Genomic DNA, 21,356 nt, shown 5'->3' on the forward strand with positions numbered 1-21,356 from the left:
AAGTGACTCCAAATCCAGTCCCAAAACACTAATTAGCTAATGGACGACATTCATCACATCTGACACTGAAGGCTAATTAAGCCGGTTGCACAGATACCAATCAGTATCAATGCAGTTAGACCAGGATGCTCATTAGGATGCATTAACATCATTGCAAGTCTCCGACCACACAGCTGGATTTGTTTTAGGCCAGTTGGCCTGATTGGTATCGAGAGCAGCTCCGTCACAGCGGGGAGTCGTTCCTCAAACTTTGAACATACGGTTGAAGTTTTATCAGATAACTCTGAATGACAAAAGCAGTAAGAATACAGAGTTCTTGTATATCTTCTATGATACAACCAGTGATGGATTTGGTCTTGTTCGGAGGATCGGAAGTCATTTTACATAAAGCATGATGAACCTCTTAAAAAGATGTTTGTGGCATCAGTAAAGAGACGTTTCACTGTGTTGTGCTCAATAACAATCAAATACGTGATAGTGTGCACCTAAGTTTAAACATATCTTTAAAAACACTACAGCTCAGCAGGAAGGTTATAAACTAAGACTATAATAGTTTATATATGTCATAATTTATTTGTTTCTCTCTTCTTGGCGCCCAACAGTTGTCTTTTCAACATCCTGGCTATAAATGTCTTCAACACAATGACTTGTGACTGGCTGCTCCATCTACTCTGAACAAATACATATGTTGATAAAGAGACGTCAGAATTATATTAGATGCGTTTCTTTATTGTTTTACTTTTTGTGTATCACACGATGTTTCTTTACTAGTCATGAATCAAAATAAAAACTGCTGCAAGGAGATTTTTCTCTGCACCAACCTTCCTTAGGCGTCCAAATATGTTTCATTGTTTGTTGGAGCTGATTTGAGTTTTCACATCCAGCTCTTCAGGGACCCTGCAGGGACCCGGTTCTTCTCCCTCCGGAGCCTCGACTGCAGTGGATCCCTGTTTCCTTGTTTGTCTGCAAAACCCCTCAGACTCCAGTTGACCTGAGCTGGATTTGCACGAACCGACACAGGCGCTAATTAACCTCTCAGCTGGTGTTGTTATATTAATCTGTTTAACATTACAGCTGATAGAAAGGAATCATTGTTGGTTTAAGGAGATGACGTGAGCCTCGAGGAGGAGAGCTGTTTCTTCTTTATTCAAAGGAAAGTTTTTAACTTGGAAGCAGGTGCATTGGAAAAATCCCTCACGCTGCTACTGCTCAGCATCAAAATCTATTAATAAAGTTTGTGTTTCGCCCAGATCTCATGTATTAAATAATTTGTTACAACAATGATCTTTAATAGATGATGCTCTGCCCGTTCTTTGTTCACAGGTGGCTCATCTGCTCACTTATGTTTATTAAACTTTTATAATTTGTCGAATATAAGAGCGTCTGCTGAATATCAGTCAAGTCTGCGGGATACAATGTTGGTGTTGGAACCTCTCATACGTTCAAATTGTCATAGGCTACACATCATATTGAAAGATAGAAATGTTCAAATTACATGTTTATGACCTGATGTTCATGTGTGGAGGCCGAGCGGATGGTGGTGGAGTTACAGGCGAGAAGGCTGCCAACATTTTACGGAGACATCGGGACAAAAACAGAATATTTTTTGATCCGGCTGTGTTTTTGGAGACCAAAACAAGTATTTCAGTTTAAAAAATGATCCTTTCCTAATCCTTAACAAGTTGTTATTGTGCCTAAACCTAATCAGACCACAAGCGTAGCGCTGTCACAAGAAAACATCTGATTCAAACCACAAGAAATATAAAACTGCAACATAAAGAATGCTGGTTTTCAGAAACACACATTTCCAACATTTGCGAATATTCAGATAGTGCATAATGATCCAAAACAAACTAATTCCACTATCATTCTCCACTTCAATCAGCGTGATACTGAAGAATATATTCTGTATTTTCACAACGCATGTTTTCATGCATCAGAGGACGCAGGATGACCTCCAGCGTCTGAACCTCTCGGGATTCCAAGAGATATTCCACCGCTCGCAGAAAAAAACAAAAGAAACAAACAAATAAAAACCCTGTTGTTCCTCCTTTTGTGACACATGAGCAGTCTTACACTAAAAATATCCCCTTCAGAAAGACTGAAGTAAAACATGACTGTTGTATTAAATGAGTGTATCTGTAAGTACAGCGGAGGAGGAACTCCTGCACTGTCAGAGTTTGAAACGAAATGAGAATAATTTGAGACATTTCCGATTACAACATTAATATGTTCTAGTATCATCACCAAGGCTTGAGTACAGTAAACTATCACCACTTCTTCAGAACTATTCAGTTTCATTTATTTGTGTCCCGCCGTGATCTTAACAGAATTCAAACCAAAAAATTCAAGTTGTACCTTGAAAAATAATCTAACATGTGGCAAAAGATCCCTAAATTGTCTTTTCTTTTCTTTCTTCTTACAGAAAAAGATCCACCGTATCTTTACTTGCAGAGTATGTAGTTGTGGCTGTGACATAAAGTGACAGATGTTATCTCCTCACTTGCTCAGTGTGCTGGAAAAGCTCTGACCTCCCTGCAGCCTGGTCAAAGGACAACAGGAGGCTCGAAGAGAACATCTCTCTCTCGCTCACACGCACATCCTCCTGCCTCGCTGTCCGTCACTGCGCTGCTACACTTCCCCTTCCTTTTTTCTCTCTGTCTCATCCTTCCTGTTGTTGTATTGACTGGATTCCAGGGGGTCTTTGGTGTTTCGAGGAAGAGGACATATGCCATTAAACCATCACGATGCATTATCACTGGAGCAGGAGAAGGAGGAGGAGGAGAGACAGAGGAGCTCTGAACTAATCTTTGATGAAGGCATGAGGTACGAGCCTTCGCAAAAAAGATGGGGGGAAAATATTCCTCTGAGATTTAACACCAGGCTCAAAATCAGTGTCATAGACTGTCTAATAAATAGTGGAGGGAGCCAAGTGGTTTGTGGGCGACCATTTTGAAGTCTGAGATGTGGCATTAAGGCCGTCATCATCTTGGTTTTTGGAGCCAGAAGCGACCATATTTGGCTGAGCTGGGGAGGACTTCCTGATTGGCTCTGACTGTGAACCCGAGGAAACAACGCTGTGGCTCAGGGGCAGAGCCAGCATCTGTTATCCGAAGGTCGCTAGTTTGATTCCCCTGTTCTGCATGTCAGTGTGTCCTTCAGCAAGAAACTGAACCCCAAAACTGCTCCTGACGTGCAGCTCGGCACCTTGCATGGCAGCTACCGCCATCACTTTATGAATTTATGTGTGAATTACTGTAAGACACTTTGGACAAAAGCATCTGATAAATGCCCTAAAATGTAAATTGCATAGTAGCCACATCGTGAAGCAAACCCTGCTTTGTCATCTATTTTACTCTAAATGGGACCATGATTGAGACTGAATGAGACTTAAAACAATTAAGACCATAAACTCATTCGGAAAACTGTTTAATGAGGTAATAAATCAAGCTAGAAACAGGGTCATATTCTCATAAACTTAAATTCAATCGGAAGTCTTCTTGCAACCAGTGGATTTGCACCCCTGCTGGCTATTAAAGGGAATGCAGGTTTAAGACATTTCACACCCGGAGGCATCGTGCAGTTATTACACTGCTGATGGTTTCAACTCTGTTTGCTTTGCTCGAGACACTTTTTAAAGATCGGCTGATCTCGACTAACTGTAGCTACTGCAGAAGCTAACTTTGTCTGACATCTTTTATTCCCTTCTACCTCTCAATTGAAGAACACACATTTAGAGTTGAAACTAGACAGAATCCTCACAGTTGAATCTTGTGCCTGAGCGTGGATACAATATTGTTAATCATCAGCCGTTTCTCTTAACTTGCTGGTACAATCCAAATGTTATCCACCTGTTAAAACATCCAGTATAGTTTGAAAGTAGTCATCAGCGTTTCCTCTAACACAACTGTACATTCTCGATGGCAACACAGCCACCGAGCCGGCCTGTGACATAACACAACACACTCTTCTTCCTTCATATCAACACTTTCCAGCTCACAGCGAGCTGCTCTCTCCTTGTCCTGTCATGTCTGAATAAAGCCGCGAGGAACATTTATGTGACACACACCGGTTCCTGAACCGTTCCTCGCACTGACAGACTAAATCAGTCATGTGATGTATAACTCCTGCCTCCTGAATGATTGAATTTGGGGGTAATTAAAAAGCAGTGCATGAAATCAGCACTCAGTTAACGTGAGGAGACTGTTTGGATTAAGTTACTCTCCCCGGTGTGGAGACTCATTTACTGTGGGTTGGAAAGCAGTGAGCCGGGGTGCAACAATAATATTGGAAAGCATCAAGAAACACAAAAAAAAATGCCTTCAGCAAGGTAAACAGAAGACGCTGGAAGAAGACCTTGTAATTTCATGAATGCAGATGTGTTTGTTTGCGAGAGGCCCGTGGAAACGTTCCACACACTGGTTCCCTCAACCTCGGGCCCCGACGCCGTTTCAAGGTTGACAGCTCATCAACATGAGTGACAGGTGCAGCGGTTTGAACCGAGCGACAACGGAGAGCGCGACACACTTTGCTGACTCCCGGCGAAAAACTTGCACACTGTGGATTTCAGTCGTAGGTGATAGTTGATGTTGACAGACAGCAGTTACATAGTAAACTGGTTAATAGAAGCAAAGTATGACTGCGACTAGAGCTCACTGTATTTTCTTTATTTTCACTTTCTTTTTAAAACACACACTCCTACAGTCAGCAAGTGATATGAAGGTGATTACTTTACTGATTTATATTATATTTTTGTCCATACAATTAGAAAAATAGACTGAGCGTTTAGGCTATATGCCAAAAAAAAAACAAACATAAAATCATGTGAATGCACATTAAATTTCAGTTTCTTTCTAATTTTGGCTGTAAACTTGGTCAAGTTCAAGCACAATGTTGTCATTACATCTACTGGGCACGCAGCAAAAATGTGAATCAAATGATTTGTGAGATTTTAATTTAAAATCCGAAATAAAATACAATCAATAACACTTTCCTCCATTTTTAGGCCTGATTATATTCTAATCAGATTATTTTGTGTGTGTAAATTTCCTTAATCAATCATTAAATCATTATGATCTCATGCAAAATCAAAGCTTAAATAAACCTGGAGCTTTTTACTATCATCTTGTTAAAACATTGTCATGTTATTTGCTCTTATTTTAAAATGTTTTCTACAGTGTGCAGTTGGCTTATCACTATGACAGATGGATTACTGAATGGGCCTCTCAGGTTAAAGTCCGGAGCAGAAGGCTCTGAGGTAAGAAGAGGCCAATCAAACAACTACAGACACATGCAAGATGACCAGAAAGAGACATAAACAACGACAACTAGAGCTGCCAGAAAGACGACGCAGAGAAACAACCGTACATGAAGATGAAGATAAAGACGGCCACCTCATGCCACTTCACCAACCTCTCCTCTCCCTCCTCATACATCAGCCTTCTCTTCCCTCCTTTCACACCCTCTGATTTCATCCCATACACTCATTTCCCACCCTTCTTTCTCCAGGTACAGCTGGTGGTCCATAATTGGCCTTTGTGACTCTGGAGACGGATCTCCCACATTGAACGCTCCTCCTTCCCCTCCCTCAGCCTCCAATACATCCATCATAGAGGAGCCTAAATGGACAACTTGCTCCCTTCACAGGTTCACCCCCTCTCCTCACATCCAGTCACCAACATCCTGAACTCTGAACCTTATTGCATTCAATCTTGAAAAAAATCACATTGTTGTGATATGATCATCCTACAAAATGTCCACAAAGACAAAACTGATTGTGCCTCCCTTCTTTAAAACCGTCCCCTTCATTCGAGTCTTTTTAAATTCCACCTCAGATTTTAACTGCACACATATTTAACTGCGATGTACGTATGTTAACGTACAGCATTAACATACTGCAGTGGCATTCAGAGGACAGTACAGTGCATCCGTTCTTAAAGTGAACATGCACTCACTCACTCGCTGCACGGATATCAGTATCAAATTGGGATGTGTATTTAGATGAGGTAGTATGTAGGTCACAAAACATCACTGGGTGCATGAATATGGGTCAGAATACATCATACATCCCTGTAATCTCTCTCTCTCTCTCTCTCTCTCTTTCTCTCTCTCTCTCTCTCTCCCATGTGAGATAGATGGCAGAGAGACAGATTATTACACCCTGCTGGCCCACATTCCTACCTTCCCCTCGTTTTAATCATCCTCCCCTCGTCCTCACTCGCTCAGCTCCCACCTTCCTCACTTGTTGTTGTAGTCGTTGTTGCTTGTGGTCACATATTTGGATAATTCGTCCACATGAAACAGCGGCTGACCTCACTCTGATTACATCACCGCTCACGAATTACAGGGAATTATAACGAAAGGGAATTAGGCTTTCAGTGCAATGACATCATTATATTTTGTGTCATCTATTACGTAAATTTGAACGTGCTTCATCAGCAAGTACACGAGGAGGCTGGATGGGTATATAGTGTAGAGGCAGACTGATCAGGTGTGAAGGTCTATTTTGTGTGTTATCTTGTTTCTGGAGCCTGTCGAGACAGAAGGAGGTTCACACAGTTCAGCTGTGATGAGATTCTTCTTTCTTGCTCATGTGATTTTACTCAGTATAGTCCAATTTAGTTTATATATTTGCCTTAAGAGGATTTACAGTCTTCTAGGTCTCACTTCTCGTAAGGAAAAAACTTTGAGTCCATCGCTGGTTTGACCAACAACACAAACAAATCAAAGCAAATATAATATGTAATAATAATGGGGCCATACATCGTTAGAAAGCTTGTGATTCGGTTCATGCGAGCCATTTTTTTAGATAAAACTACAGAACAATCAACAATCAAGCAAACCAACTACACCTGCAAACAGGCATGAACAAACTTTAAGCAGCTCACTGATAAAGCGTCATCTCATATTCCCAAGTGTCCCGTTGATCCATTTCAGTAAAATATTTAGTCCAAAACACAGTATTCCATGCATAAATGGCAACTAAATAGCAACAAACTGTGATATTCGAGAAGCAAAACTGCAATACAGAGTTAAATAAGATAGCTACTGACCTCTGACCTATTGACTGACACCTCATCAGACCTGTTAGGAGCTTATATGCCCGTCCTGTGGCCTGCAACAGCCAACCAGTGACTTCACAGAAAGAAGACCCACTCTTTGTTCCATCCTCCTCTCTCCCGAGCCAATTACATGCCAGCCTGCGGATGACTGAAGCCAATGAGACATAAGTGTCAAACTCATTTTACTTGAATTCACCTTGATTACAGATTTCAGAAGCTTGATCTCGTTGGTTCACATGAGCAAAATCTATTTGTTTTTGGTGCAGGATTTTTGTTCCAAGCTGGTGAGAATGTCCTTCAATCCAGGCTGGGGACACATTTGCATCAAGAGCCTGAGACATCCTTCAATAATCCTTAAAGAAATACGCTGGTCTGCTGTTTTGCCAGATTTCAATAATGGGATCAGTATCGATCAATACAAATCTCTTATGTATTCAGGAGCAAGTGGCTTCAGCACCGTGTTCAGGCAACATCTTATATCCTGAATTTAAAAGTTTACTTGGGATAACTGGCTCAGCACGATACTAACAGGTTCCCTCTACTTGGAGTGTTTGTGCTAAACTATATGTTCATCACAGAGAACAAACTGATCTTCTCATCTAGGTGCTAGTAAGAAAACCATCTTAAGTGTGGGAGTGTCCTGCAAGCTAGCATGATGTTGTAGAGAGGACATTACTTCAGAGATGGATGGTTTTACAAGTTACCAGCTGAAAGCCTCCGCTGGGCTACTTCACTACCTGCAGCTGCTGGTTGTGTGCGTTTGACAGGAAGAGGGAACAGAAATGTTTTAATAAGCAGGTGCATTAGAGGCCTGAGAGGTTTACTAGCAGTCCTGTGGTCTGATTGTGTCAATGCACAGAGCCTAAAATGTGTTTTACTATTAAAAAAAAAAAAAATGCACACAACTCAGAGTTGCATCTTTCTGGAGCAAACCAGACTGAAAGTAGATCCTGGCAATGCCTGCAGTATATCCCTCTGTGATTGGTCAGTGATCTCTGTAAATCCTGCTTTGATTGATCAATAAACACTGCAGATTCAAAAGATGATTGGCCGCTGCACACGAAACGTCAACACTGGTTTTCTGAATGAGCCTCGTGGATTCAACTCCAAATGGTCAGACAGCGATTTAAATCCAGCTATGATTGGGCCATCAGGACTTCAGCAGTGCAGAAAATACCATCAACTGTCCCACACCTACTGTACACACACACACACGCACACACACACACACACACACACACACAGTACAGTAGGCTGCATGTACAGACAGACATGTACACACTTGACACATTTCCACTGAGGCCATCTTGTAAAATATTCTGTGATTAACATTTTGACAAGAGTGTGAGGCTCGGATATAATTGGGGACTAAGTGACTAATTTCCTGTTCCTCCCACCTGACCTGGCAACAAGTCAGGACACCACACCTGTCCCCATGAGCCCGTCTCCTTCTCACCTCACAGAGAACTGCTGGGCCCGATTGTTATTGGCTTCGTACTGATTAGACATCTCTACAAAACGAGTCATGTCATGCTACATTACAGGCAAAAAGGTGTGACATCAGTTCGAAACTGCCTTTCTGGTGACAAGTCGGTTGCTTAAACAAACAGTGGGGCATTTTCAGCAGTATTTGTGCAACCAAAACAAGTACTTTAAGCAAAAACATGATCTTTTTCTGACCCTAACCAAGTTCTATTTGTGCCTAAACCCTAAAACTAACCAGACTATAAGTGCAGCAAGAAACGTAAATTTCCAACATCTGTTGTTGTAGAAATGTACATCACCATCATTTATTCTGGTGGCTGAGCAGACCATTTATTTTTTCATCTAAAGAAGCTCATTTAAAATGGTCAGAAACTGTGAGACAATGAACAGTTTCTTTACATGTCTGTCATCAAAACTTCCACATGGCTTATTTTAACGTAATCTTTTGACATTTCACAGGTAGGAACTGTCTTGTCTTTTCTGTCGGGTACATTATTTCCCTGACTGACAGGTGTCACATTCAGCTGAAGTGGTCTGACTTGTCATACAATCCTCTGAGGATCACCTTGTTGTGCTTTGCTTTCTCTTCCCGAAACACCTGACAAGATGGTGAAAAAGCTGTAAACCAAAACTCCCGACTTGAGAGCTGTGAGAAGCATCACAGACTGTGTTTTTATGCATTTCTGTTCCGTCTCTGCATGAAAAGACAGAGCTGCCCTTGACAGCATGCTGCGATTAACGCCATCATCACTAAAAACACATAAACAAGCAGACAAGCGATCATGGTGCTCTTTTAGCAGCTAGCAAACAAAAATACCAGCGCACCTTGCCACTTGTACACAAAAAGGAAATATCTCTGGATATTTTGGAGCTGTTTCACCACCACCCACAACTGACTTCATGTTTTTTTCCCACTGTGTGTATCATCAATCTATATCATTCAGCTAAAACCGAGCTATTACCAAAACAAGACAATTTAGATCTTATTATAGAACTTCTGCAGTCGATTGTAGATCGGGTTATTAGTTATGTAAGAACTAAGAACAACATGAAGGAGAACAGACACAATGACTTCTCCTTCCTCCTGATACACTCATCCGGTCACTTATCCTCACTTACAGAAACGGCTCGGTGATTTACATTTATATATATATAAAAAAAAAAAAGAGGTGGAAGAAACGACTGAGCAGAAAAGCGACCTTTTGGCTGATGCCTTTCCTGTTACACAATAATCTCTCTAACCACATTATCACCTTTCTTGGCCTGACTAGACGCTTAAAAGCTGAGAGATTGATTTGACATTTAAATAAGGAAAAGACGTGGAGGCAGAAGGTGTCTGCCACACGCAGACCTGCACAAACTTGGTTTTTAAAATTCGAGTTATTCTGATACGAAAATGTTCGGCTACTGTAAATGTTCTGGCTTTCGCAGAGTTTGTTTCAAATCAGGAAACTATTGTCCGTCAATCTGTCCGGTAACAAAGGAGAAGGATTAAACACACACACACACACACACACACCGATCGGATTCAGTCTGCCTGAATGTGTTTCTGTTCGTCTGTCAGGTCAGTGAAGGAGGATTACGCCCCGATCCAGTATGTGCCGGTGGCTCAAGGCAACTGGAGCAATCTGATGAATAAAAGCCAAAATAGTCCAAACATCACATCACAGTTTCACACAGCCCCTCTTTCTTTTGAATTATAAGACTGTGATCTCTTTTCTCTCCCTGACCTTCCCTCGCCACTCACTCTCTCTTTCTTTGCCTTTCTATGTGTGATTCCCTGTGAGGCTCTTGCCCTTTTTGCTCACCCCCCTTTTCTTTCTTTCTTTCTTTCTTTCTTTCTCTCCTTCTCCCTCCTTCGTTCTCAGAAGTGCTGCGTAGGGGATAATGACTGGTGAGAAAACGGCGGAGATGATGAAATAGAGGTGTAGAGGGGAGGAAGAGACGATGTTTAATCATGTTAAAACAGCTGCTGCACACACACACACACACACACACACACACACACACACACACACACACACACACACACACACACACACACACACCCGTGTAGCCTTCTCCCCTCTGGGCACACAGACACACACACACACACACACACACACACATTTCACAAACACACATTTATGCATCGCACATGTTGCGTAACATGCTGTAGATGACATTATTGACATCGCAATATTGTAAAGAGCCAATCTGTCATCTGTCTTCTCTCCTTTACTATTCATTCTTCCATTCTGATTTGATTTTTTTCCATCTGCTCTATCAATCTGTCCGTCCATCCATTTCCAAATTATTCACACTGAAAAAGCTTTATTAAATATTAAGTTATTATCGTTTTATCCTTCTACTTCTATAAATCAATCTGTGTATGAATTACTGATTAATTCATGAATCGGGCACCAAACTAAAGGAGCATTTTTAGCTTATTTTCATGCAAGATTTGGTTTGATTTCTTTCCTCCAGGCAGCCGCGTGATTCACTTTGCACAGACATTAAACTAGCTTGACCCAATCCATCAGAGCGATCGAATAAATGCATTGATTTGACTTTTTTCCCTCATCAATTATTGAACTTTGGGGAGTTATTGCTGCACAAGCTCAAACACCCAGTCAGAGGACAAGATGAGCATCACCCACCGGCCAAAATGTCCAAGCGACCGGTCAGCTTGAGTCACATATTATCCAAAAAAAAACAATGGTGATCTATTGCGCGGCTGCTACATTCAGTTGAACGTTCACTCGTCACTTGATCGGTGGCCAAAAATGTTAATGCAGAACCCGGCAGGCCTCACTGTCGAGGATGTCAACAGGTCTCATGAAAGTCAGATCTCAGCCTTGCTGCTGTGGAAACTACTTCCTAACTTTGCACTAAACACCGAGTGCTGCATGATGTTCCTGTGTCTGACTTCATGCAGCAAGACGCGGCTTCTGTCCACTTTGGTCAAAAATATATACTTGGCACATACATAAATGTTCCAGAATAGCCAGGATCAGTACGACATGCCCGCTGGAAAATGTCTTAAGGGTCGCTTAATTTTCTATCCAAGTTTCTTGCATTAAATTGGAAGCTAGTGGCGTCGAAATGGTCTTTTGTTGCTTTTCGTCCCCAAGTCCGCCTGGGGAAAATCTGCTCATGTACATGCAATGAACCATATTAGATAGACATGTCAAAATGTTGATATCACACGTATAAAACACACAAATGTAATGTAACAGTGAGCAGAAAGGTATGATGCCAACCTTTTATTCCTTGGACTAGAAACTTCCTGCCAGCATCAGGATGTACCATAGAAGGATCTACTAACCACTGATTGTGTTACATTTTCCAAGGTACTGGTGCTGCTCCGAAGGAATGAAAATGCATTTATCAAATTAAATAGATTGCTTACTGTATGTTTTATCGGAAAGCTGGAAAAATCATCGGTAATTCTGTTTGTAAGTACATGTGATTTAGTAGTTAACAAAATTAAGTTGTATAGGCCTTTAATGTTTGATACTCCATCCATCCATCCATCCATCCATCCATCCATGATGACATTGAACAGTTGAGCCAATACGTCCATTTCCAAATGACAGAGCTAATGAACTGGAGAGGAGGATGCAGCGAGTGGACTGAAGTCAAAGGGAGCCGGCGTTAGTCAATATTGGCACCAAAGACATTAGCAGAGACATCTACCCTTCACTTCTCCTTCCTCCCTCCCTCCATCCCTCTTTCCCTCCCCCCTTTTCTTATTCTCTCAAACGTTCCAAGTCACCTCCCTCAATTTCTCTCTCCGCTCTTCTCTTTCCTCCAACTTCCCCCCGGAGAGTGATACCATTTCACCCCCCCAGGACGCACATTTCACTTCCTATACTGTACCTTGCTCCTGTCCACCGCTTTCCCCTTGTTTCATCTTTATATCACAATCTTTTGTTCTTTTGATTGCACCCACGCTTCATCAACCCTCTCCCCTGCTTCTTCAGGCAGGGATGGATAGATAGATAGATAGATAGATAGATAGATAGATAGATAGATAGATAGATAGATAGATAGATAGATAGATAGATAGATAGATAGATAGATAGATAGATAGATAGATAGATAGATAGATAGATAGATAGATAGATAGATAGATAGAAATATACCTTTTTTTCTTGTAGACAGACACACACACTCAAACTTGACCACCTGGTGTGTGTATTAATTGTCTATGGGCCCTGGCGGGGGGCTTAGCGAGGTGGAACAGCCTTGGTATTTGCTGACCTGCTGGGCCGTGAAATCTCCCCACATATGCACGCGCCTCATATCCATTTAAATAGATTTAAATAAACGACCTTACACTGTGACTTGATTGGACGCAAGCGCCGGTCGGACGGGACGGACAGGTGGACGGACAGACGGACAAAGAGAGAGAGAGAGGTTAGATGAGATGAGAAGGTAAAATGCCGTTAAATGAAGTTTTCCCTCCCATTTCCATGCGGGCGCGGGGAATGCGATGATTGATGGCTCGGTGGCGGGAAAGGCGAGGCGTCGCGGCGCAGCGCTGATAGATGGATGGAAGATGTGTGCAGCGAGGGGGAACAGAAAGAGATTCCATTTCAGATCTGGCCTCATCTGATGCACGCACATGCCAACGCTCTAATATGAAGATTGTGTTTAGCCTTTATCTTCTGCTGTGGCACGAGAGCGTGACACACACACACACACACACACACACACACACACACACACACACACACACACAGGCCATTTCAACAATCATGTATATGGAACGAACGTGAATACTCATTTGTTTGAATAATCTATTACTTCTGATGAGACTTTCACATCTGCTATTCATCAAGGTCATGACCTGAGTTGTGTATTGGACTGTTACACAACAGGTACACAACGGTTGCTGGAAGAAAATATCTGAACAAAACAGAGAAACGCCTCTGAAATTTAAAAAAAAACTATACTTTTACTGAGTGACTTTCAGAAACTGGAGGCAGATGTGGATGTTTATGCTGCCAGTTGGGGACTGGATGTCCTTCTCTGGGGCATCGCAGCAACCCTGGGGCACAAACAGCTGCCATGTGTTGCACGTCAGCCTCCTTCACTCACAGCAATATCACCCAGAAGAGCTTCAACTCTTGTCAACTGATTGCTTTTTTTGATATAACACAACCTTGCTTCAGGTGATTCAAACTGTCTTGATCTTGGGGTAAAAATTCAGGATCGGGAGAAGTTCAGAGCTCAGAAAGCTTCAGATTCACATCTAAAAACCATAATAAACACATTTAAAGTAACAACAACAAAATATTTCCACAGCGATGACCTCCTTCTCTTTCCACCAGCACTGTTAGATTTCTCCTCATAGGTTGTTTGTGTTTTTCTGCTTTTCAAGGTGTTTTGCAACTTGTTGAAGTTGGAGAGGACAAAGTCAAAAGTCTTTAACTTGAACTTCAGTTTTTGAGTCCTGTAGAAGTCAGAATACTGAGGCTTAGTGAAAGTTCAATCAGCCTCTTCTTGCTTATTCTTTTAACTTAATTTCTTCTTGCTCTTGTCCTTCCCTGCTTCCAACTCAATCAGCTGACTGAGGGAGTTCACACATGTCAGTCCAACCGATTCGATTAAGCCACGATCTCTGTACGCCGATTGTCTCACTGACGTCAAGCTTTTAAAACTCGTCACCTAAACTTTCCCAGTCGACACGAACTGCACTCACCGCACTCAAGTCCACATCTCCAGGGGTCTCAACAGTAATGGTAAAAAAATGTATTATACTGTAAATGTATTATATATAACATTTATTGCACCTCTTCATCTTTTTTCCTGTTGTGCACACGATACGATGTCCAAAATATGAATGACTGAAACACGTCCAGTCGCCTTGTTAACAAACTCTTCCATCTTTTCTCTCCTGATTGATTTACAACCACATTTTTCAGAAAAGTCGTCGCGCTTTTTAAAAACATAAATAAAAGCCCAGGTAGTGACATCTTTTATACGACCATGTGTTTCACAGTGTGAAAGATTACGCTGATTTACAAGAATCAATGAGGCTGAGAGAAAACATTAAAATATACTGTCTTTGTATGGTTTCAATTGATTTCCTGTCAAAAATGATTAGCAGATGATCACATTCCATTTTGTTTTCTGTTTTACACAACGTCTCAGTACAGTAACCACAATGCAACACACCTGATACACACACACACACACACACACACACACACACACACACCTATAATAACGACACCCTTGATATGATTTTAGACCATATTTCCTTTTGGCTTGTACAGCTTTTTGATTTTGTGGAGGCTAAAGTGTCTTTATTCGAGTTAAGTGATGTAGAATGATGATACATTTAAAACAATGAACTGAAAAGCAGGTAAAACAACTGAGGTAATGAATAAACAACTTGTGGAATATCATCACCTGCTGATATCACACAACATCAGAAAACTAAACATTAACGAGGAGGAATATTTCCACTTTCCCTCGACCTCAGTGAATCTAACGTGGCTTGAACCGGTCTTTGAGAAGGATTACACACAGGACTGTGTTAAATGTCAACCTATACAATGAGCTCGCACGGTGAGAGACGTATCTATAGAGCTGCCCATCCCGAAGCTTTTTATCTGTCTCTTTGCTCTGTTCTTTTATTCATCATCCTATTCCTTTTCCTGAGAGGGAAGCACTTTTGGTTGGAGGTCTAAACGCCCTGCAGCGGACGGAGGGATTTCAGGTGTCATGGGAAAGAAAGAAAGAGTCAGAGAGGGGATGTGAATAATAGATCAGAGAGGGTGAGGAGAAAGTGGGAGAGAGTCGAGAGGAGAGAGGACGAGGGAGACATAAAAAGGTGGGAGATGGAGAGAGAAGGAGAAACGGATATAAAGAGAGTGTCAAAAGGACGGACAGTCAGATAGAGGGAACGTCTGAGAGATGCATGGGAGTCAGACAGAGGAGGGAAGTATTGACGGTTTTCTTGGAGGGCAACCGTGACAGGAAAACACACATCCATAAAAGTCATCCATCCATCCATCCATCTATCAATCCATATGTTCGGCCATCCGTCTGTTCACCATCCATCTGTTCCTCCCTTCCTTCCTTCCCTCCTCGGCTCTTCCCTGGCTCCGGTCAGGAGCTGTTGCATAAGCCAGCGATTCATCTTTTATTGAGAAGGGAGGCTTCCATAAATATGTCTACCTTGTTCTCTGGAGTTTTTAAAGCTCAACCTGTAATCCGGCTAAAAATAAACAAAGGATACCCACAACAGCAACAAATCAGAAATATACCAGAGAGGAGCAGACACGACACACCTCGTTCCAGAATTATTGCAGGGGAACTGAAAGTGGTTTTTTTTTGCTGACAATCATATTGTCAGATTTCCTCTTAACCGCTGGGCTCCACTGACAAAGATGACAGTTACAATTGGATAGAAATCAAAGACTGACAGATATTTTAAAAGCCGCTTCGGGCACTAATTTTGTAGCGACGCTGCCAGAAACCCATCGATGCTGATAAAAATTCATTTAGACATAATAATCTTGGAAATTATTGGACATTTTCAGACCAGCAGGGACTCAAAAACTGTCAAACATGACCAAGACTGGGAAATCAATAACAAATTGACAATGTGATATTGTGGGTAATCTGTATAAAGTGTTGCATCATTGTGGTTATAAACATTGATCTTCTTTCTGTATTTATCTGAAACATGTCACATATGTCAATCTGTGGATTTAAAGTGCCTTGAGACTTTTTCCAGTAACATTTTATATTGAAGGTCTCTTGTTATAAGCTTTAATAAGGAGGTAAGTCCTTATAAGATGCTTATTAACATTAATAAGACTATATACTGGTGTTGATTCTGTATTACAGCATCATAAACGTATCTGTTGTCAGATTAAATGAGCTATTCAAGCACTTATAAGACACTTGTTGATCAATCATTAATATTAACAGCTTAATAAAATCTCCAGCAGCTGCTAAGTAGCATAGTCAACTGTGAATAAGTGCTAACTTAAGTGCTAATTGCTAATAATGAATAATAAATAAAGTATGTACTATTTTCTTAAAAGCAACAACAACAAGCTGAGTGACTGTTTAACAGAGGCAGGTATGTGAGTTGGCTCACTGAAACTTCTGTGTTGTGCTGGACGCCAGTAAGTTGATGTTAGCGGAGAGAGGATGCTAGAGGAGGTGCTCGATAACGGAAATAAAGTCACATCATTTAAACAGTTTTTGAGTCCTTCACAAAGAAATCCACAGTCCAACAGTCAAACAGCTTAAACAGTAGGTGTAGTGTAGTTGTATAAGCGATGAAGCGAGACGGAGAAGGTCTCATTTTCCCGTCATGTTACAATCTGCTCACATACGGCCAATAATTTTATATATTTTGCATATATGTTTTGCTGACAGGCATATTTCCAGATTAATAACATTATACTTGTTCTTTAATTTGTGTTTTTTTGTTGCATAATGACAAATAACTGACCTTGCAACTTCTAAAAAAGCCATTACTACATGGTTAGCCCCTTTAATAACTACATGTCATGCAGAAATCTTATTAAATGATGCTATTTTTCAAGTTTATACAGTCTTATTAATGTCAGTAAGACTTAAAAGAGTCTATTAGCCAAAGCTTTTTACAAGGACCTTTATAGAACATAGAGCTTAAGTGTTTATAAGTTATAAGAAATTATATTGGTTTAACTCTGAAGGATGTTTGGTCAAACTTTATCTATATACAAGCAAATAAAAACCCGATTGCATCTGGTATAAATGTGATGTCTTGTTAATCTTAAATTTGAATAGTAAATGAAAGTTAATACAGACACATATATTTCTATTTTCACCATCCTAGCCTAAGTTACAATCCAAGAATCTTGTTTACGCTCCTGGTGTCGACACAACAAACAACACTCCAGTACCAAGGGACTAATTAAAGCACAGAAGCACAAGGCAGAAGAAGAAGAAGAAGAAGAGTCACGTTTCTTACCTGAGCAGATCAATTTCATCAGCATGAACCCCTGTTCACAGTGTTTCCTATTGGCACATCTCAACAGGCAGGAAGCCAACTTCAACTGGTCTCCACCACACAGTGCTGCTGTACATGTAGCTACAGGATGAAGAGAGAGAGAGAGAGAGAGAGAGAGGGGAGGGAGGTGGGGCAGGACGGCACGTTAGCGAGAGAAGACAATGTGCCCAGCGGGTCAAAAAGAGAGGAAGGAATCGAAAAAAGAAAACAGGCTGATGAAGAACGAGAGGGATAAATGAAGAGGGTGAGAGAAGCTGTGTTGTTCTACCAGGAGAGTGAGAGGAGGAGGAGGAGGAGGAGGAGGAGGAGGAGGGAGACTGATGTGCGAGTCACAACCTCCAAGCCCGGCTGTTTATAAAGCCCCAGGCAATGTGTGTGTATGTGTGTGTTGCATTGTGTTGTGTGTGTGCGTGTGCGTGTGTGTGTGAGAGGCAGTCAAGTGGCCACCCACGCCACCCTGTGTGTGAATATATATGTGTGTGTGTGTGTGTGGTTTGTACGTGTGTGTTCATTGCTCTTTCCGGAACATGGCCACAGGGTTCAAATGTTCCAATCAATACCTGAACCCCACACACACACACACACACACACACACACACACACACACACACACACACACATGCAAAAACTACTTTACTACAAGGTTGTAATATCAGAACTGCTGCTATAAAAATGGACAGTAATAATAAATATAATGAAGACGGTAATAAATACTATTGTCATCAAAGTGTAATCAGCAGTTCAGACCATAAACACACCTAACGAGAAACTACACATGTAAACAAAGGTCTGCCCACTTGAATGCATTTTAAAGCAACCTTCCTTTCTTGCAGGCAAGTGGTGGTGATGTTCATATGTGTATTTTAACGGGTAATAGACGAGTGTTTTGTTTTAATGCATCAGTATGAAGTAAATGTTGTTTGCACTGATGGCTGTAGAATAATAACACCATCTGTGTTTAGACTGGTTCCCTATAAACCTCACTTTCATCATGAAATGTCGTCTCCTGGGAAAATGAAGGCGCCCGGGCAACATTTCTATCTGCTTTCACAAGTCCGTTATGGACGAAAATAAAATAAATGAACTCAGTTTGTCTGTCTCTAGTGTTGTTGGTAGCTGCGACTCTAAGGAAAATGGAAACAATCCAGTTGTCTTTGTTTTAGCAGCGGCAACAATAATACCACATGAAAACACTAAATGCTGAGAAAGTTGGTCAGAAACTTAATATTTCTTCATGTCCCAATTTGATGAATTTTGTCTGCTTAGGTTAAGGCTTAACGTAACTACAGAATAAGCACTGTTTGATCAAAGTTTGCACGACAAAAAAGAAAATGAACCAAACAAAATGTAAAGTCTGAGCATATATGTGGTTTGCAGAACAGAAATGATCAGCGTTTATATAAGTATTAGAACCTGTTGTTGGATTATAATCCTGTTGTTTTATATGTTTATCTGAGTAAGATTAATTTTTAAGATTTTATATTTGTAGCTTTAACTACTTCCTGGTCATGTTTTTGTGCAGGACCCCTGTATTTCGCCTCTGATTAGCTTTTTTTCTTTTGAATGATGTAAGCCACGACAGCTTCAACATCCTGGTGCTCCATCCTCAACACTTCAGAGGGCAAGAATAGCAGTGAGAGTTTAACTCATAGGAACATTTTTTCCAATCGAAAAAACGTGACAGAGTTTTTTATGGGGTTTTTTTGGGTAGTCAACTAGACAACCAGAGGGAGGGGGGTAGGCAATGGGCAAAGATTAATTTCCAGTGTAATCACAGCAGAACTGAGGCAAGAATCAGCTAGCTTACGTGCCATTTCCTCACTGTATGTTCAGTGGTTGTCGTGACATTTGGTTTCCCCAGTAAACACATCGACCTCTTTGACTGTCACAGCTGCAGACGCAGCCTTTGGGCTGGTTAGCGACTCAGCGGCTCTGCAGCCCTGCAGACATCCAGCCTGTCCGACAGCCCAGAGACACTCTGACAGCAAAGAGTGGCTCCGGAGAAGGAGTTACCCTGAGCAGAGCAACAGAAGGCCGAGAAGGAAGTTGAAGAGGTCGGTGTGTTTACTGGGTAAACTACAGCTCACAAAAACAGACAAAACCAGAGCGACCGTAGCTAACAAAGCAATGAAGGACAACCAATTAGAGAGGGTCCACAAGAAAACCAGTGAGATCCATAATAACGCCACAGCTCCTGCTGCACCACAAGCCATCAAATGAGAGGGGATGAAGGACCGTTGAGGATGTGAGTCTATAAACAGAGACAGAGACACTCCAGTTGGGTTGGATCGACCCAAAACCTGGCTGTCAAACACTGTGTCACTGTCAAGTCCCGGCGATGAGACGTCACGCAGCACTTCCTTCTACTTCTGAGAAATCATGAATTTGCTGTCTAAAATTTAATCCCTCACTTCCTGTCCTGACAAAGAGTGTGTACAGGAGCATCAGTGCATGCGTGTGTGTGTGTGTGTGTGTGTGTGTGTGTGTGTGTGTGTGTGTGTGTGTGTGTGTGTGTGACTCATGTGAACCTACGATGCATTCTGCTTTATTGTTACATAACTGTCCCTGCACACACAGACAGATATTACAGACAACACACTCTGGCAGCTAGACTGAACTATCTCTTTCCCTCACACACACACACACACACACACGCAATCACACACAGAGTTGGTTGTTGTCACCAGAGTGTGTGTGTGTGTGAGAGAGAGAGAGAGAGAGAGAGCGACACACACACACAGTGATAACAGAACTCACAGGATATTTGTCAACTTCAAGAAGTGAAGCTACAGTAGAGGAGCTACAACCAGAGAAGTGTGTGAGAAAATTCAACACAACGTGACCGACCACTTCTAAATTACAGGAATGAGAGTTGGAAAAACATAAATACATCTTGTATTAGACTTCATGCTTACATTTGTATTTTTGATGTATTGATACCTACTGTATCTTAACATGACGATTGTTTACCAAAACAAATTGCTGAAAGATTTTTTCAACTTTTGCAATCTCCAAATTTAGCGCCTTTATTTTCATTTTGACTTCATTAGCGAAATTGCAAACATCCTGCAGGAAGAAATTTAGATAGCATCGTTAATCGTGATGGGAAGTATAATTATTTAATTAGTTGTACTTGTTGTTTTAATGACAAATGATCCATATCTGCTGACGAATAATTGTTGATGTTTCATGAGAAGTAATGTAGAAATAAGAGCTGAGGCCATTGTTTCCATAGTTTTGCTGAAATGTATCTGTCACAGAAGCTTTTAGGACACGTTTCAGGAATTTCAGCTTCTGAATTACAGCATCATTGTAAGCTGATTGCTAACACCACAAACTGTGTCTCAGTACATATAGAAGGTCCCAGTTGTATGTGATTTACTGTTTCCGAGCCGGCGGATGAAGCAGTAAAGTATGAGTAAGTTTTTTCAAACAAAAAATCTCACTGACAAACAGCCAGCAAGAGATAAAATTAGCGATGACAGGGGAAGTGGGAGAGAGCAAAAAAATAAAAGAAAGATAAGACAAAAAGGCTGATAGTTTGGGAATTGGAACAAACAGCCCGAAGCAAACTGCACAACACAAAACAGCCAATAATAAAACCTCCATCATGCAGCACTGATATACAGCACAAGTTACTACTGTGGAAAAACAAACAAACAACTGAACATGAATTCATTTAATTCATTTCCAGGGAAGAATAAGAGACGGGCTGTTCAGGCAGATTCAGAGCTTTTTTTTTGTTTTTGTTTTTTTTTTTTAGACTTGAGTGCAGTTCCAAATTGGAGATGATGTCATTTCTC

General features: G+C 41.2%; 1 protein-coding gene across 1 annotated transcript in view; it reads right to left on the reverse strand.

The window, feature by feature from the left end:
• bean1 (brain expressed, associated with NEDD4, 1) overlaps nucleotides 1-21,356 on the reverse strand; it is a 47,308-nt gene that overhangs the window by 20,761 nt on the left and 5,191 nt on the right. Inside the window, exon 2 of the mRNA XM_037123903.1 lies at nucleotides 17,515-17,634. Coding sequence (XP_036979798.1) covers nucleotides 17,515-17,539 — 25 coding nt within the window. The 5' untranslated portion in view covers nucleotides 17,540-17,634. The remainder of the gene's footprint in view (nucleotides 1-17,514; nucleotides 17,635-21,356) is intronic.

The sequence above is a fragment of the Acanthopagrus latus genome, chromosome 15, assembly GCF_904848185.1.
Source record: "Acanthopagrus latus isolate v.2019 chromosome 15, fAcaLat1.1, whole genome shotgun sequence".
NCBI lineage: Eukaryota > Metazoa > Chordata > Actinopteri > Spariformes > Sparidae > Acanthopagrus > Acanthopagrus latus.